General features: G+C 45.5%; 1 protein-coding gene across 4 annotated transcripts in view; it reads left to right on the forward strand.

Annotated features, from left to right (window-relative positions):
- The window catches only part of LOC141273646 (PH and SEC7 domain-containing protein 1-like), a 555,342-nt gene that overhangs the window by 376,506 nt on the left and 159,399 nt on the right, over nucleotides 1-19,437 (forward strand). For all 4 annotated transcript variants that reach the window (XM_073685772.1, XM_073685776.1, XM_073685773.1 and 1 more), the window contains one exon: nucleotides 8,236-8,294. In XM_073685772.1, the coding sequence (XP_073541873.1) occupies nucleotides 8,236-8,294 (59 nt within the window). The remainder of the gene's footprint in view (nucleotides 1-8,235; nucleotides 8,295-19,437) is intronic.

The following is a 19,437-nucleotide window of genomic DNA, read 5'->3' on the forward strand; positions in this document are numbered from 1 at the left end:
GCTGAAGTGCTGAGTGCAGGAGAATTCTCCCACGCTGTCAGTGACGTGCATGAGGTGAGCTCATGTCCAATGAACTCAGCTCACCTCATGCACCTCACTGACAGCGTGGGAAAATTCTCCTGCACTCAGAGCTTCAGCGTGAGAATTTTCCCATGCTGTCAGTGACGTGCATGAGGTGAGCCGAGTTCATTGGACATGACCTCGGCTCATCTGGATGCCGTCACAGCGAGACAGTGAGGAGCGCAAGCATGCCTGCGCTTCTCAGTGTCTGCGGGATGACAGGCTGGATGGCAGCGTTCTGCTGCGGTCCAGCCAGTCATCTCGATGTAGCAGAGCTGGAGCTGTCCTGGGAACCATGGAAAGGTAAGGATGATGTTGGTTTATTATTTTATTTTTATTACAGGAGATCGTTGGCTTCAGCTGGAATGGGCGTGACGGTAAGTATGGTTTAATTTAGAACAATAAAGAATTGTGTGTTTATTTCAATTAAAGGACTTTATTCTGGGTGTTTGTGTTTTTTTTAACTTTGACTATGGGGTTAGTAATGGAGGTGTCTTATAGACGCCTCTCCATTACTAACCTGGGCTTGATGTCAGCTGGCATTATAAGCTGACATCAACCCCAGCCCTATTACCCCACTGCCACCGCTACAGGGCAGTGGGAAGAGCGAGGCTAAGAGCCAGAATTGGCGCATCCTATGGATGCGCCATTTCTGGGGCGGCTGACGGCTGGTGTTTCTAGCCTGGGAGGGGGCCAATATTCATGGCACCCTTCCTGAGCTATTAATATCAGCCCCCAGCTGTCTGCCTAGCCTTTGCTAGCTATTAAAATAGGGGGGACCCCACGTCATTTTTTTGGTGGGGTCCCCCATTTTAATAGCTAGTAAAGGCTAAGTATTCAGCTGGGGGCTGATATTAGTAGCCTGGTAAGCTCCGTGGGTATTACCCCCTTCCGAGGCTTCAAACATCTGCCCCAGCCGTCTGCTTAACCTCCGCTAGAGCCTAAAATTATGGGGGATCCCACGCCAATTTTTATTTTAATAAATCCTTTATTTTAACACTAAATGACAAGTACAGTAACCAACACTGTCACTGTACTTATTATAAATGTGACTGACATGTTTCTATCTATCTAATCTATGTGTGATGCTCTATCTTTCTGTTCTAAATTGTCGGGTACCGCTGCTGAATTGCCGGCCGGCTTTTTTAAAGAGACAGTGCATGAAAACACTATTATTTTTTTAAATAAATCCTTTACACTAAATGACAAGTACAGTAAGCAACACTGTCACTGTACTTATTATATATGTGACTGACATGTTTCTATCTATCTAATCTATGTGTGAAGCTCTATTCTTTCTGTTCTAAATTGTCGGGTACAGATGCTGAATTGCCGGCCGGCTTTTTTAAAGAGATGGTGCATGAAAACACTAATATTTTTTTTAATAAATCCTTTACACTAAATGACAAGTGCAGTAACCAACACTGTCACTGTGCTTCTTATATGTGTGACTGACATGTTTCTATCTATCTAATCTATGTGTGATGCTCTATTCCTTCTTGTCTAAATTGTCGGGTACCGGTGTATGCCGCTGCTGAATTTGCCGGCCGGCTTTTTTAAAGAGAGTGTCTTCTGAGCAGTTTGTCAGCTTTTGGACACCTTTGCAGGTGTTTTCTATGTGTTTCTATGTGTTTTTGTTTGCCTGCCATTGGTTTTAACGGTGTTCGACGGTGTTCTAAGGTGTTCGACGAACAGTTCGACGAACAGTTCCTCGAACATCCCGGTGTTCGACGAACCGAACCGAACCCGAACACTACGGGGGTGGCTCAACACTACTCGCTATGCATGTCACCTTGCCAGGTTGGGTCAATGACTTCATCGTCCACCACCTCGTCTTCCACATACGCACCCTGGGCCTCCTCCTGACTTGGTGGTAATTGTGTCTCATCATCATCATCCACCTCTTCCAACAGTAATTGCACTTTCCCACCGTTGCCTTCGTGTGACCGTGGCTGCTGAAATATTTGGGCATCGCTACATGCGATCTCTTCTTGCCTGGCGTTAGGCTCGAATCTATAAATGAGAAAGTGAACAGCTCTTTGGAGTGTCTAAGTGTGGGATCACTTCTCTCTGGGCACTCGGCATGGTAGGAGGAAGGAGGATCAGGGTGAGGAATATGTGGTCCAGACTCACGGCTACTGAGACTGGACTGTGTGAAAGACAGGGTGGTGGTGGTGGTGGCAAACTTACTGGAAGCATTATCTGCTATCCAATCAACAACCTTTTCACACTGCTTTGGCTTCAAGTGTGGTGTTCCGCGGCCCCCTAGAAATTGGGACGGGAAGGTAGTTTGACATGATGTGGGAGTTTGTTGTGCTCCCTCAGCAGGCACAGTTTTATCTTGCCCATGGCCTCGGTCTGTGTGTGCACCATCAGCATCATGTCCACTTCCCCGTCCCTTGTCACGTGCCTTGCCCATTTTAAATGGAGTATAATATTTGCCACGCTCCCAAAAATATGACGATTATTATCGCAGTAATATCGGATCACGTCTGATGACCACAGTTTCAGGCAGTGGCGTTAGAGATATGGTATTGATCAGCGACTAAGTGTGAATAGGTTGAACAAAACCCAAGTGGCAGACTTTAACTGGAATGTAATATTTGGCACGCTCCAAAAAATGTCACCATTATTATGGCAGTAATATTGGATCACGTCTGATGATGGAGAAGTTTCTCTGCTTCCACAATACAGCAATGCGAATGAAATCAAACAAATCTGGCTGTATTCTGCTAACAAACAAATAGAGCAGTAAAAATGGTGTACTATATTGCATTTTAAGCAAATAATCAGGATTGTGAGCAAAAAAAAAATAGCCCTGACATTTAGGGCTATAGATATCTGTAACAGCAGCAGACAGAACGTGCAATGGACTCTATTCTGCTGTATACACAGTTCACAAACTCTGCCTGCCTAACTCCTGTTATCACCAGTAATAATATATGCAGCTTGATTAGTCTTTAGAAGGACTGATAGTTCAGATGTATATATATCTTGCTGTGGAATACCTATACCTTACTACTAAACCGCTAATTCTCTCCCTAGCTCAGCAGCACCTCCTCCCTACTCTGCCTGTCTGAAGGGTAGACTGTGACAAGCATAGGGTCACCGTGTCTGATATAGACCCGATGACGCTATGCGGCCAGCCAATCACTGTAATGCCACAACCAACACGGCTATGGTATTACAGTGAGTGGCAGCAATCCCTGCATGTTTATTCGCAGTTAAAACAGCACCAAACATACGGGGCAGGGACTCGAGCTCCCGCCCGAGCATCCCGTAGTGCTTGCCGAGCTCTGAGCACCTCAAACAGTGAGACGCTTGGGCGAGTACCGAGAAATAGTGAGCGCGCGCCCTCATCACTAGTGCTCTAGGTTCACAGCCACAAAAAGTATGGACATGTGAACAGCCCCATAGTCTATAATGGGTATATTGCTACTTCCAATAGGTGGCGCTATAGAGTACAAGTCCTCTTTTTCTCTGAAGAGGCAATTTGCATATTCAATTTCCCAGAGGAGCATTGCACGGCGAATAATCCTCCTTACCTTGATGTGCCAGAGCTGGTGTGTCACTCTCCATAAGGAGAAATGCTACCCCTTAGACCTCAGTCCAGAGCCTCTCACCTAGCCAAATCAGTTCTCATACTTTGCACTGACGAGGGCCAACAGCCCGAAACACCGTGTCTGCAAATTGAGATTCTGATTTGGCTTTTATCCTAAGTCATATTGCACGACTCGTTAAAGGGTTGATTGTGACTTGTAGGATTGCTACTTCCAATAGGTGGTGCTATAGAGTACAAGTCCTCTTTTTCTCTGAAGAGGCAATTTGCCTCTATACAGGTCACTAATGCTGCCACAATTGGAATACTGTTTACAAACAGGTTATTAAACTTGGGAATATTCAATTTGAAAAAATGAAGGTTTAGAGGCGATCTTATTACAATGTACAGATATATGAAGGGACAGTACAGAGATGCAGATTCTTTACTGTAAAAGCAGTGACACTGTGGAACTCTCTGTCACATGATGTTGTAATGGTTGATTCACTACAATAGTTCAGTAAGGGTCTTGATGCCTTCCATGAAAAGTATAATATTACAGATTATGGTACTAGATTATGTGATGGGACCTTGATCCAGGGAACTAGTCTGATTGCCATATGTGGAGTCGGGAAGAAATTTTTTCCCTCATATGGAGCTATTACCGTGTGCCCCATGGGGTTTGTGCCTTCCTCTGTATCAACATGTTAGGCTATAGGTTAGACTTAATGGACTTAAGTCTACCTATAACATTAAAAGCTACATTTTATTTCCTTTGCCCAAGTGCACGACCTTACATTTATCTACAGTGGGTACGGAAAGTATTCAGACCCCTTTACATTTTTCACTCTTTGTTTCATTGCAGCCATTTGGTAAATTCTAAAAAGTTCATTTTTTTTCTCATTAATGTACACTCTGCACCCCATCATGACAGAATAAAAAACAGAAATGTAGACATTTTTGCAAATTTATTAAAAAAGAAAAACTGAAATATCACATGGTAATAAGTATTCAGACAATTTGCTCAGTATTGAGTAGAAGCACCCTTTTGAGCTAATACAGTCATGAGTCTTCATGGGAATGATGCAACAAGTTTTTCACACCTGGATTTTGGGGATCCTCCGCCATTCTTCCTTGCAGATCCTCTCCAGTTCCGTTAGGTTGGATGGTGAACGTTGGCAGACAGCGATTTTCAGGTCTCTCCAGAGATGCTCAATTGGGTTTAGGTCAGGGCTCTAAGTATCAAGGTCATAAGTATTCAGACCCTTTGATCAGACACTCATATTTAAGTCACATGCTGTCCATTTCCTTGTGATCCTCCTTGAGATGGTTCTACTCCTTCATTGGGGTCCAGCTGTGTTTAATTAAACTGATAGGACTTGATTTGGAAAGGCACACAGCTGTCTATATAAGACCTCACAGCTCACAGTGCATGTCAGACCAAATGAGAATCATGAGCTCAAAGGAACTGCCCAAGGAGCTCAGAGACAGAATTGTGGCAAGGCACAGATCTGACCAAGGTTACAAATGAATTTCTGTATTACTCAAGGTTCCTAAGAGCACAGTGGCCTCCATAATCCTTGAATGGAAGAAGTTTGGGACCACCAGAAGTCTTCCTAGACCTGGCCATCCAGCCAAACTGAGCAATCGTGGGAGAAGAGCCTTTGTGAGAGAGGTAAAGAAGAACTCCAAGATCACTGTGGCTGAGCTCCAGAGATGCAGTAGGGAGATGGGAGAAAGTTCCACAAAGTCAACTATCACTGCAGCCCTCCACCAGTCGGGCCTTTATGGCAGAGTGGCCCGACGGAAGCCTCTCCTCAGTGCAAGACAAATGAAAGCCCGCCTAGAGTTTGCTCAAAAACACATGAAGGACTCCCAGACTATGAGAAATAAGATTCTCTGGTCTGATGAGACAAAGATATAACTTTTTGGTGATAATTCTAAGTGGTATGTGTGGAGAAAACCAGGCACTGCTCATCACCTGCCCAATACAATCCCAACAGTGAAACATGGTGGTGGCAGCATCATGCTATGGGGGTGTTTTTCAGCTGCAGGAACAGGACAACTGGTTTCAATTGAAGGAAACATGAATGCGGCCAAGTACAGAGATATCCTGGATGAAAACCTTTTCCAGAGTGCTCTGGACCTCAGACTTGGCCGAAGGTTCACCTTCCAGCAAGACAATGACCCTAAGCACACAGCTAACATAACAAAGGAGTGGCTTCAGAACAACTCTGTGACCATTCTTGACTGGCCCAGCCAGAGTCCTGACCTAAACCCAATTGAGCATCTCTGGAGAGACCTGAAAATGGCTGTCTGCCAACGTTCACCATTCAACCTGACGGAACTGGAGAGGATCTGCAAGGAAGAATGGCAGAGGATCCCCAAATCCAGGTGTGAAAAACTTGTTGCATCATTCCCAAGAAGACTCATGGCTGTACTAGCTCAAAAGGGTCCTTCTACTCAATACTGAGCAAAGGGTCTGAATACTTATGACCATGTGATATTTCAGTTTTTATTTTTTAATAAATTTGCAAAAATGTCTACATTTCTGTTTTTTTTTCCAGTCAAGATGGGGTGCAGAGTGTACTTTAATGAGAAAAAAAAGAACTTTTTAGAATTTACCAAATGTCTGCAATGAAGCAAAGAGTGAAAAATGTAAAGGGGTCTGAATACTTTCCGTACCCACTGTACATTAAACTTCAATTCCATTTCTCAGTCCAAGCCTCTAGCTTATATAAATCCCTCTGTAACATTAAATTATCCTCCTCTGTCTTGATTTGTTGATTACCTTGTAGAGTTTATTATCATCTTCAAATTCTGAAATTCTACTTTATATGCCCTCTACAAGGTCATTAATAAATATGTTAAAAAGAAGAAGAGGGTCCAATACTGATCCCTGCAGTACCTCCCTGTTAACTGCGACCCAATCCGAGTGTGTTACATTAATAACCACCCTTTGTGTCTTATCTCTGAGACAGTTTTAACCCAGTTACACATATCTTATTTTCAACTAGTCCCATTACTCTCATTTTATGTACCAAACCTTTTGTGTGACAAGTCTATCTAGTCACCAATAACAAAATTGCACTTTTTTACCATTTCACATTTTTACTATTTTTCAACATTTCACATTATTCAAAAATACACTTCACCCCCCAAAAAACAAGTCCTCATACTCTATGTTGATTAAAAAATAAATAAGTTCTGGCTCTTAGAAGAAGTGAAGGGAAGAACAAAAGTGCTAAAATGTATATCGGCTCAGTCAGGAATGGATTCAACTTTTTGCATTTATTATATGTCACTATTTATGTAAAAACAGTGAATTAAATGTTACAGTTTTCTCTTGAATGACTGAACCTCACAATTGACGTACAATTCCTCTTCTGTAGAGGTCACTTCTTGGAGCTATCTATTTATGATCACAAGGGGGGTTACAATACTGTAGAGAGAATTGCCTCTATTAAAAAGCTAGAATTAGATAACACAGGATCCTTCCTTAACAACTGAGAGGTGATATACACAACTCTGCTGATCATTACGTGTCACAATATCTTTTATCAACCATTAAAGTAAAGTGAGGATGGATGAAATGAAGAAAAAATGCAGTATCCTAAGTGATTCAGCCCAAAATGATGGTTAAAGGGGTTGTCCACTACTTATATTACCCCCAATGTATACCACCGGGGCCCCTAAGACGTTTTGTAAATACCTTCCATTGCAGTTAATGCCTGTGAGTGGCGCTATGTGGATGCCAGGCTGTGGGCGGGGTTACCCTCCGCGTCACTCCTGGCATCCACCGCGCACTCTCCCTCTCCCCATTCATTGGGAAAGCGCGCGGTGGATGCTGGGTGTGACGCGGGGGGTAACCCCTCCACTGCCCAGCAGCCACCGCGGGGACCCCAGCGCTGAATCACGCCTCACTTGTCGTGACGTCAGCACAGGGTCACGTGATGCCTGTGAGCGGCCACCAATAGTGCCGCTCACAGGCATTATCTGCAACGGAAGGTATTTACAAAAAGTCTTAGGGGCCCTGGGGGGGATACATTGGGGGAATAAAATAAAGTAGAGCACAACTTCTTTAAATTCACTATATTGAGGTCAGTTTGAAATCCTGCCAGAGTAATGTCGCTTTTAATGAAAGCGTTAATTGCATATGTAATGTTGATCTGCTCACGTTCATGAACACCCTCAAGTTGTGGTGTCTAAAGCCACCTTTTTATACAGATTCATGAATAAACTTTGAATTTTACTCAATTATTCCTTTCATTCAACTTTATTTTTGTAACTTAGTTGATGTGTACAGCTAAGACTGGGTTCATTTCAGCATTTTGAATTCCATTATTGTGCATTATATTAGAAGCAAAAAAAAAGAATCCATTTGTCATATGATGGACCCAATCAGTGTTAGGGGAACCCCATCAACATATAGTAGGGTGTACCAGTTTTCATTCAAGGTGTCCATCATTTTACTATAAAAAGTAGCACAAGATGCTGAGCTTTTTATTCTCTCAAAAATAATGGAATTTTGACAGATTCTCTAATTCAGATGTGAACCTAGCCTAAGATGTACATAGCAGAAAAACAATGTAGTATGTCACCAAAGCTTATGCGTTGTTCTTTTTTTGCCATTTCAGATGGTGTTCATACCCTAACATGTGCACTGATGCTGTTAAACACAGACTTGCATGGACATGTAAGTAAGCTTTTTTATCGTGATTTCTAAAAATATTATACATTTTGAAGTCAAGTTGTGTAATATCTTCACTGTCACGACTGTCAGGTTCAAAAAGGCTACCTCGGACAGACTTGGCACAAGCCACTCCATCTGACAGATTCCAGACGAACTCTGACCTTCACACTTTAACCACTGTACAGGGATCTGGTCTTACAATGGGGTCCACTGGATTGCTTCCACGAAAGGGCTGCCGTACGGAGGAGTGAACCAGAGGCAGGAAGGATAGCCATTCATGGTCAAAGCCAAGAGGTCACATCAGGGACAAAATAGTAAAGCTAGAGGGTAGTCAAAAGTCAATATGAGGTCAAAGAACAGAAATAATCAGAACAAACAAACAGGAGAACAGCACAGCAGTATATTCCAGGACAACAACAATATTGACTGGCAGTGGGAGTCAGAGTTTCAGGGGTTTAAATAGCTGACTGCCCTGCCCAGGACTCTCAGGAAGGTGTGATCAATACCTAGACCAAAATTAGCTCCATAGGCCCATTATAAAGCAGCACCAAAAGTCCCAGGGAAAAATAGGACTAGTGCTGCCATGCGTGACAAGCAATAAAGATGCACCGCTACCCAGTGGCCAAAGCGGAAACAGAGACACAAATCGGCACAAATATTACATTCACATGGTAATTTTAAGAAATTGACTAAGTGGTGGATATTGAGATGGCGGTAATATACCTTTAAATGAACCGACTTTCTAGCTAAAGTTATGGATGGACTTGTGTTTGCCAAAGCTTAAAGGAAATCTGTCAACCCCATGGACATACCTAACCTATTAATATGGGCATACAGGTTCTAGAATACTTACACACGTGGTCAAAATTGTTGGTACCCCTCGTTTAATGAAAGAAAAACCCACAATGGTCATAGAAATAACTTGAATCTGACAAATGTAATAATAAATTAAAAATTTATGAAAATGAACAAATGAAAGTCAGACATAGCTTTTCAACCCAGCTTCCACAGAATTTAACTAAAAATTTAACTCATGAAATAGGCCTGGACAGAAATGATGGCACCCCTGAAAATAATGTGACAAAAGGGACATGTTTAATCAAGTTGTGTCCACTAATTAGCATCACAGGTGTCTACAACCTTGTAATCAGTCAGTGGGCCTGTATATAGGGCTACAGATACTCACTGTGCTGTTTGGTGACATGGTGTGTACCACACTCAACATGGACCAGAGGAAGCAAAGGAAAGAGTTGTCTCAGGAGATTAGAAAGAAAATTATAGACAAGCATGTTAAAGGTAAAGGTTATAAGACCATCTCCAAGCAGCTTGATGTTCCTGTGACTACAATTGCACATATTATTCAGAAATGTTAACAAGCCACAAAGCTTCTGGGAGAATGTCCTAAGGACAGATGAGACAAAAATGGAAGTTTTTGGCAAGGCACATCAGCTCTATGTTCACAGACGGAAAAATGAAGCATATCAAGAAAAGAACACTGTCCCTACTGTGAAACATGGAGGAGGCTCTGTTATGTTTTGGGGCTGCTTTGCTGCATCTGGCACAGGGTGTCTTGAATCTGTGCAGGGTACAATGAAATCTCAGTGTCAGAAAGCTTGGTCTCAGTTGCAGGTCATGGGTCTTGCAACAGGATAATGACCCAAAACACACAGCTAAAAACAGCTAAAAACACCCAAGAATGGCTAAGAGGAAAACATTGGACTATTCTGAAGTGGCCTTCTATGAGCCCTGACCTAAATCATATTGAACATCTGGAAAGAGCTGAAACATGCCGTCTGGAAAAGGCAACCTTCAAACACAAGACAACTGGAGCAGTTTGCTCATGAGGAGTGGCTAAAATACCTGTCGAGAGGTGCAGAAGTCTCATTGACAGTTACAGGAATCGTTTGAGTGCAGTGATTGCCTCAAAAGGTTGTTCAACAAAATATTAAGTTAAGAGTACCATCATTTCTGTCCAGGCCTATTTCATGAGTTTAATTTTTTTTTAAATTCTGTGGAAGCAGGGTTGAAAAGCAATGTCTGACTTTCATTTGTTCATTTTCATAGATTTTTAATTTATTATTACTTTTGTTAGATTCAAGTTATTTCTGTGACCATTGTGGGTTTTTCTTTCATTAAATGAGAGTTACCAACAATTTTGACCACATGTGTAAAAGAGTCATACCTGTATGCCTCATATCTGTGGTCTTGTTGTACAGAATTCATCTTTTAATCCTTTAGGTTAATGCGTTCTTCCATGCTCTGGGGCGTGCGGTGTCTGGAAGAAAACTCTGCCTCCTCCGTTCTTCATTTGCATACCTGTCACCTCCCATCAGCATGTATGGGCATTGTCTTCTTGTTTCTTCTGCGCAGGCACCGGCACCTGCGTAGAAGAAACAAAAAGTCAATGCCCATAGAAAGGCGGAAAAGTAACTTTGAATATCGCAATTGCGGGGCACAGGTGCAGGACAACTACTAGACACCACAGGGCCCTGTGACGCTGGAGGGAGGCGACGAGTATACATGATACTGGAGACTGAGTTTTAATGTACAGTATATTAATACAGAGATGTTAGTGTATATTTGGTAATTGTAATGATTAGTGTTGAGCGAGCACTAAAATGCTCGGGTGTTCGAAGATCGGGCCGAGCTCACCGTGATACTCGGGTGCTTGACCCGAGCAACGAGCCCAATGTTAGTCTATGGGAGACCCGAGCATTTTTGCGGCGGCACCCCCGGCAGTCTGTAGAAAGCCTAATAAGTGCCCAAAACAATAGTGACAGTGCTAAAATGACATGGGGACAGCATGGGGATCGCCCCAGGAAGCATTTCTGACCCCCAGGTCACTGCTGTCAACAACATAGTCAGAGGTATTAAGTCGCTTTTACGGGCTCACAATAAAACGTTCAAAAACTAAACTGAAACGGTTTTCCTGTGAAATATGTTAAGGAACATCCTTTCCAGGGTAATGACTTGTGTATAAGGTAAAATAAATAACCAAAACCAAAAATACTCCTCAACACCTTGGGCTATGTTCACAAGTAGCATTTTTTATGCGTTTTTGCACTTTTGTATTGCTTTCAACCGTGACAAATGCATTCACCGGGAAATGTAATTTTAACATTTTACAACCTTATCTGGCCATGTGCTGTGTGACACATGCATACAGTGCTGAAAAGACATGGGAACAGCATGGGGAAGTCCCCTGGAAGCATCTCTGACACCCAGGTCACTGCCTAACAGTGTGCCCATCAGAAGTGATCCTTGCCACATCAGAAGATGCAGACTTGCAACTATCCCCGTGCAAGTCCTTGTCCTAGGGCAGTGTTCAATTGTACCTCCCCCATTGCTTGCAATGCAAGCACAAATATGCAGCCAACCACCCACCCACCCGCAGGCTGCAATACTATACTGCTAGCTTGCACTTGAAATGGGGCCTTTTAGTTTGGAGGAGGCTGAAGCTGGCCACTACCTCATGGCTGCTTCGGTAGCGAGGTCTCCATACTCAGTCCCTAGCCGCCACTATTTGTCCCGGTAACCTTCCCCACACTTTTCTTAGCCTGGCCTGCTTTAGGGCAGCATTGGACGAGCCCACCAGACAACCAGACTCCTCCGGTGGGCCCTGGCTTCTCCATCAGGGGAGTTGAGAGTGCCAAGGTGAGGAGCATGATGATGATGATAGAAGTTAGCATCTGCTTTGTTTTCTTGGAATGCAAGCGTAAGTGTGCAACCTGCCACCCACCCACCCCCAGGCTGCAATACCATACTGCTAGCTTGCTTGCACTTGAAATGAGGCCTTTTAGGCTTGTGGAGGCAGACGCCGGCCACCATGTCATGGCTGCGTCGGCGGCCTGGTATCTATACTCAGTCCCCAGCCGCCCGGAGGCCGGGTGTCCACACTCGGTCCCCAGCCGCCAGGGGGCGGCCCGGTGTCCATACTCGGTCCCCAGCCACCCCTATTTGTCCCGCTGTGCCTTATACACAAGCGCGCATACCAAAACATTACCTGTGCCCTCCCCAGTGCATTTAGTGGGAAGGACTGCCTATTCCGCTGTAGTTTGTGCACGCCAACCCCCTGTTCATGGCACATGCGAAGATGCCTCCCGCATCTACTTGCAACTATCCCCATTCAAGTCCTTGTCCCAGGGCAGTGTTCAATTGTACCTCCCCCATTCCTTGCAATGCAAGCCCAAGTATGCAGCCTGCCACCCACCCACCCCCAGGCTGCAATACCATACTGCTTGTTTGCTTGCACTTGAAATTGGGCCTTTTAGGCATGTGGTGGCGGAATCTGGCCACCATGTCATGGCTGCGTCGGCGGCCTGGTATCCATATTCAGTCCCCAGCCACCCGGCGGCCGGGTGTCCACGCTTGGTCACCAACCGCCAGGGGGCAGCCGGGTGTCCATACTCGGTCCCCAGCTGCCCCGCGGCGGGGTGCCCACACACGGTCCCCAGCCGCCTGGGGGCGGCCGGGTGTCCATAAACGGTCCCCAGCCGCCCCTATTTGTCCCTGTGCGCCTTTTACACAAGCGCGCATACCAAAACATTACCTGTGCCCTCTCCAGTGCATTTAGTGGGAAGGACAGCCTAACCACAAACATGTGGACAAGTGAATGTGGCCAGGGATGGTCCATCTCACTGACGCCTTCACACTGGGTTAATATTGTGGAAGCCGGGACACAGTTGGACACTGGGATGCAACACGTCCTCCAGACATAGAGGATTGCGGGTCCTGGGTCAATCAAGCTTCAACACAAAGTTCATAAGGTAGGCCGCAGCTGTGGTCGGCCTCCTACACAATGAGTAAATTATTCATGATCATGAGGCCATCCATCTCCTTAGCTTTCTGTTCCTTGGAATGCAAGCGCATGTATGTAGTAGCGGCTAGGCCTGAGGTGGTCAGCGTTTTGGCACATATCCTACCTCCTCCGAGGATTGCTGGATGTTTTCCTGCTACTATCCCAGTTCTATGACTCCCGTTTAAACAAAGCTTCAGGTGATGAATGATGGATGAGGTGGTGGCAAAGGAGAAAGAGCAGGAGGAACAGGGACCATTCACATCAATATCAGGCCAGTCAACCACACATGTCTTGTAGGATATGTTTCTGTACCAAAAGGAACGGTTCGGCCACACAGTTATAGGGCATACAGTGAGTGCAATGCCTACCAAAAATTTCGAGGCACTCCAATGCCCCTTGGAAGTGACATGGAGGTCAGAGGGCCTTAACTAAACCGTTTTTTCCATTTATAGCAACTGGGTCTCCTGTACACTGTTGGCCTAAGCAGTGAATGGAAGGCTTTCCAAAAATTATGAGGAACTGCAATGCCCCTTGAAACAGACGTGGATTACAGTGTAATAAAAACCTTCTACCCATTATTGGGGAGTGAGTCTCACTTAGTGTTCGCCTATGCATTGAAAAGCAAAAGCTGACTAAAATTAGAAGGAAATGCAATGCCCGTTGGAAGAGTCGTGGAGGCTAGAGGTAATTAAAAACAACATTTCAATGCCCCTTGGAAGAGCTGTGGAGTTCAGAGTGGTTTACCAAGATGGTTTTAATGCCCCTTGGTAGAGACGTGGGGGTCACAGTAGCTTAACAAGATGGTTTTAATGCCCCTTGGAAGAGAGGTGGAGATTACAGTGGAATAAAAAGACAATATCAATGCCCCGTGGAAGAGACGTGGATGTCACAGTAGCTTAACAAGACGGTTTTAATGCCCATTGGAACAGTGGTGGAGGTCGCAGTGGAATAAAAAGACAATATCAATGCCCCTTGGAAGAGTGGTGGAGGTTACAGTGGAATAAAAAGACAATATCAATGCCCCGTGGAAGAGACGTGGAGGTCACAGTAGCTTAACAAGACGGTTTTAATGCCCCTTGGAAGAGTGGTGGAGGTCGCAGTGGAATAAAAAGACAATATCAATGCCCCTTGGAAGAGACTTGGAGGTCCCAGTGGAATAAAAAGACAATATCAATGACCCTTGGAAGAGACGTGGAGGTCACAGTAGCTTAACAAGACGATTTTAATGCCCCTTACAAGAGCCATGCAGTGCAGCATATTAAAAACATTATTCCCATTATTGGGGAGTGGGTCTCCCATAGTCTTTGCCTATGCCTTCCAAGCAAAAGCTGCCAAAAATTTCCCATAGTCTTTGCCTATGCCTTCCAAGCAAAAGCTGCCAAAAATTAGGACGGAGGAACTTGCAATGCCCCTTACAAGAGCCATGCAGTACAGCATATTAAAAACATTATTCCCATTATTGGGGAGTGGGTCTCCCATAGTCTTTGCCTATGCCTTCCAAGTAAAAGCTGCCAAAAATTAGGACAGAGGTTGTTGCAATACCCCTTACAAGAGCCATGCAGTACAGCATATTAAAAACATTATTCCCATTATTGGGGAGTGGGTCTCCCATAGTCTTTGCCTATGCCTTCCAAGCAAAAGCTGCCAAAAATTCGGACTGAGAAACTTGCAATGCTGGCAACACGGACCACAGTCACCCTGGTGGTATAGTGGTGGTGGAGGCTGGGGATAAGGAGAAGAGCAAAAAACAGCTGAAATGAGGAAGTGTATACCTATGTGTGGGTGTGAAGCGGTGCATGGTAATACACCTCCCGAAATAACACAGTGGATTTGACTTTATGTTACTCTGCTGTCATTTGGTGGTGATGAGAAGTCTGGCCCAATCCAGCCCTTGTTCATTTTGATAAGGGTCAGCTTGTCAGCATTGTCAGTTGACAGGCGAGTGCGCTTATCAGTTATAATTCCCCCAGCGGCACTAAAAACACGCTCCGATAACACGCTAGCTTCAGGGCAGGCCAGGACCTCCAAGGTGTACAGAGCGAGTTCATTCCAAGTGTCCAGCTTGGATACCCAATAATTAAAAGGCACAGAGGAATCACGGAGGACGCTGGTATGGTCAGCAAGGTACTCCCTCACCATCTTTTGAAACTTTCCACTCCTTGTGAGAGTACCCCGCGCCTCAGGGCCTGTAAGCTGGGCAGGTCTCAGAAAACTGTCCCAGAACGTTGACAGTGTTCCCCTGCCTCTGCTGGATTGGAGTTGCGTCTCTCTCGCCTGTACGCCTTGGTTGGGCAACGAGGTGTGACCTCTGCCGCTAGCGTGTTCAGATGGGAATTTTTTTAACAGTTCTGCAGCAAGGGCCTTCTGGTACTGCCCCATTTTTGTAGACCTCTCCACCTCAGGAATAAGAGAGTGAAAGTTCTCCTTGTAGCGGGGGTCTAAAAGTGTCACCAACCAGTAATGATTGTCACCCAACATTTTGACAACGCGAAGGTCACGGTTAAGGCTGCGTAACATAAAGTCAGACTGGTAACGGGCAAGACTTCCGTGTCCTCACCAAGATGACGACTGACCATGCTCTCCTCCTCCTTCTCCTCCCCCCCTGTCCTCAGGCCACCCACGCTGAACCGACGGTATGACAGTTGTACAGGTACTACCGTCTACAACGCATGATACCATCTCCTGTTCTTCCTCCTCCTCCTCCTCCTCCTCTCCCTCATTGTCCCCCAATGCACGTTGGGATGAGATGAGGCTGGGCTGTGTGTAATCGCCCGCTACTGCTTCTTGATCCATCTCATCATACTCTGGCTGCAATGCCTCCTCTTCAATTCTCTGCAGAGAGCGTTGCAAAAGACAGACAAGTGGGATGCTGACGCTAATGATGGCGTCATCGCCACTCACCATCTTGGTGGACTCCTCAAAGTTTGTCAGGATGGTACATATGTCAAACATCCAGGTCCACTCCTGAGGTCTTATGTGTGGAGTCTGACCTGAATATCGACGGCCTTGTTGCAGCTGGTACTCCACAACTGCTCTCTTCTGCTCACAAATCCTTTGCAACATGTGGAGGGTAGAGTTCCAACATGTGGGGACATCACACACCAGTCGGTGTGCCGGAAGCAGCAAACGCTGCTGCAACACAGCAAGGACGGCGGAAGCTGTAGCCGACTTTTGAAAATGAGCTGACAGGCGGCGTAGTTTGACAAGCAGATCTGGCAACTCGGGGTACGATTTAAGAAACCGCTGAACCACGATGTTAAGTACATGAGCCAGGCATGGTACGTGTGTGATCTCGCCTCGCCTCAGAGCCGCCACCAGGTTACGGCCATTGTCACACACGACCATGCCTGGATGTAGGTTCAGCGGTCTCAGCCACAGATCTGCCTGCTCTTTCACAGCTGTCCACAACTCACAAGCAGTGTGAGGTTTATCACCTAAGCTTATGAGTTTCAGCACAACCTGTTGCCGCTTTGCTGAGGCAGTACTGCAGTGCTTCCAGCTTGTAACTGTTGTGGTGATATCTGAGATGGAGGCAGAACATGAGGAGGAGGAGGAGGATGATGCGCAGGAGCTGTACACTGTGGGGGCAACTCTGACTGACATAGGGCCCGCAATCCTTGGTGTGGAGAGGATGTGTTCCCAAGGTCCGACTGGGTCTCGGCTTCCACTATGTTTACCCAGTGTGCCGTCAGGGAGATGTACCGTCCCTGGCCACAAGCACTTGTCCACGTTTCCGTTGTCAGGTGGACTCTCCCAGTAACTGCATTGTTGAGGGCATGGCAACTGTTTTGGGACACGTGCTTGTGTAGTGCGGGGATGGCACACAGGGCAAAATAGTGTCGGCTAGGGACCGAGTACCAAGGGGCGGCCACCGCCATAAGGTTGCGGAAAGATTCCGTCTCCACCAGCCTAAAAGGCAGCATTTCCAACGCAAGCAGTCATGAAATGTGCGAATTTAGGACTGTGGCCTGTGGGGCGTTGGCAGTGAATTTGCGCTTTCATTCAAAGGTCTGGGATATGGACAATTGAACGCTGCGGTGGGACGTGGACGTGGACGTTGATGCTGTTTCTTGAGAAACTGCCATAACAAGTGAAGACTGAGAGGAGGGGGCATCTTTGCATGCAGTATGGAGAGGGAATTGCATTGCACGCACAACAGGGGGTTCTCTTATACGCACAACAGCGGAAGAAGCAGTGGTGACACCCACTGACACTGGTCGTGGACCCTGGGGTTTGCCCCACAAAGTCGAGTGCTTTGCTGACATGTGCCTGATCATGCTGGTGGTGGTCAGGCTGGTAATTTTGTCACCCCTGCTGATGCTGGCCTGGCAGGTGGTACAAATGCCCTTTTTGGGGTCATCAGCAGAGTCGTTAAAAAAATTCCAGACTCTGGAAGACCTACTGGTTGTACTGGCAACGTCCCTCGTGTTGGTGTTACGGGGAACAGTTGCCCGCCTTCTGTCTGTGGCCACCACACTGCTTCTTCCTGCCTGTTGGGGTACTCTGCCTCCCTACCCCTGTGTGCTGCTGGCCTCCTCTGCGTGTCCTCCTGCCACGTTGGGTCAGTTACTAGATCATCCACCACCTCCTCCTCTTCCACTTCCGCACCACGGTCCTCCTCCTCACTTCGTGGCAATTGTGTCTCGTCATCGTCCACCTCTTGTGACAAATTGCCAGCGTCGCCTTCCTGTGGCCGTGGCTGTTCAAATATTTGGCCATCGCTGCATGGGATCTCCTCTTCCACCACTTCAAGCGGAGCAGGCGAGGAGCCCAAATATGGAAATGGACCAGTGAACAGCTCTTCAGAGTGTCCAACTGTGGGATCAGTTGCTGTCTGACGACACTCGGCATGGTGGGAGGAAGGAGCATCAGGGTGAGGAGGAGTATGCGGTCGAGACTCACGGCTACTAAGACTTGACCGCGTGGAAGACAGACCGGAGGTGGTGGTGCCCAGGTGACTGGAAGTAATATCTGCTATCCAATTAATAACCTGTTCATACTGATCAGTTCGCAATAGTGGTGTTGTTGTGTGCTTCCATAGTAATTCGGTCAAGAACTGGGAGCAAGAAGATGTGGCTGTTGGTTGTGGCACACTTTCACCTTGGCCACGGCCCCGTCCTCTGCACGCACCATCACCAGAACGTCCAGTTCCACGTCCCTTGCTATGCGCCTTGCCCATTGTAAATTAAGTAAAATAGCTTACACTCGCACTATCAATGGCAAAAGGGTAATAAAAAGGAGATTTGAACCGTGGAAGAGGAAAACCACAATTCTAGTTCTCTGGCCTACACCAGAATCTTTTAAACAGATATATTTGTGTCTGAACAGTCAGCGAGACACTCAAACTGTTTTTTTTTATGTAAAAAAGGCAAAAAGGTGGATTACACCCAGATTTGAACCGTGGAAGAGGAAAACCACAGTTCTATTTCTCTGGCCTATACCAGAATCTTTTAAACAGATATATTTGTGTCTGAACAGTCAGCGAGACACTCAAACTGTTTTTTTTATGTAAAAAAGGTAAAAAGGTGGATTAAACCCAGATTTGAACCGTGGAAGAGGAAAACCACAGTTCTATTTCTCTGGCCTACACCAGAATCTTTTAAACAGATATATTTGTGTCTGAACAGTCAGCGAGACACTCAAACTATTTTTTTTTATGTAAAAAAGGCAAAAAGGTGGATTACACCCAGATTTGAACCGTGGAAGAGGAAAACCACAGTTCTAGTTCTCTGGCCTACACCAGAATCTTTTAAACAGATATATTTGTGTCTGTATAGTTAGCGAGACACTCAAACTGTTTTTTTTTATGAAAAAAAGGCAAAAAGGTGGATAACACCCAGATTTGAACCGTGGAAGAGGAAAACCACAGTTCTAGTTCTCTGGCCTACACCAGAATCTTTTAAACAGATATATTTGTGTCTGAACAGTCAGCGAGACACTCAAACTGTTTTTTTTTATGGAAAAAAGGCAAAAAGGTGGATAACACCCAGATTTGAACCGTGGAAGAGGAAAACCACAGTTCTAATTTCCTGGCGTATACCAGACTTTTTTAAATAGATATATTTGTGTTTGAATAGTCAGCGAGACACTCAAACTGTTTTTTTTATGGAAAAAAGGCAAAAAAGTGGATAATACAGACATTTGAACCGTGGAACTGCAAAACCACAGTTCTAGTTATCTGGCCGAAACCAGACTCTTTTAAACAGATATATTTGTGTCTCAACACTCACAGGCACACTCAATTTTTTTTTTTTTTTGTTGGGGGGGATACCAAAAGGTTAATAAGACGGGTATTTTCCTGGCTCCTGAGACCTGGGGCTAAGTCTAGCAATTTGAGCAGCAGCAGCA

This window comes from Phyllobates terribilis, unplaced genomic scaffold, assembly GCF_046119375.1.
Source record: "Phyllobates terribilis strain yellow unplaced genomic scaffold, ASM4611937v1 Scaffold_5__5_contigs__length_657084704, whole genome shotgun sequence".
Lineage (NCBI taxonomy): Eukaryota > Metazoa > Chordata > Amphibia > Anura > Dendrobatidae > Phyllobates > Phyllobates terribilis.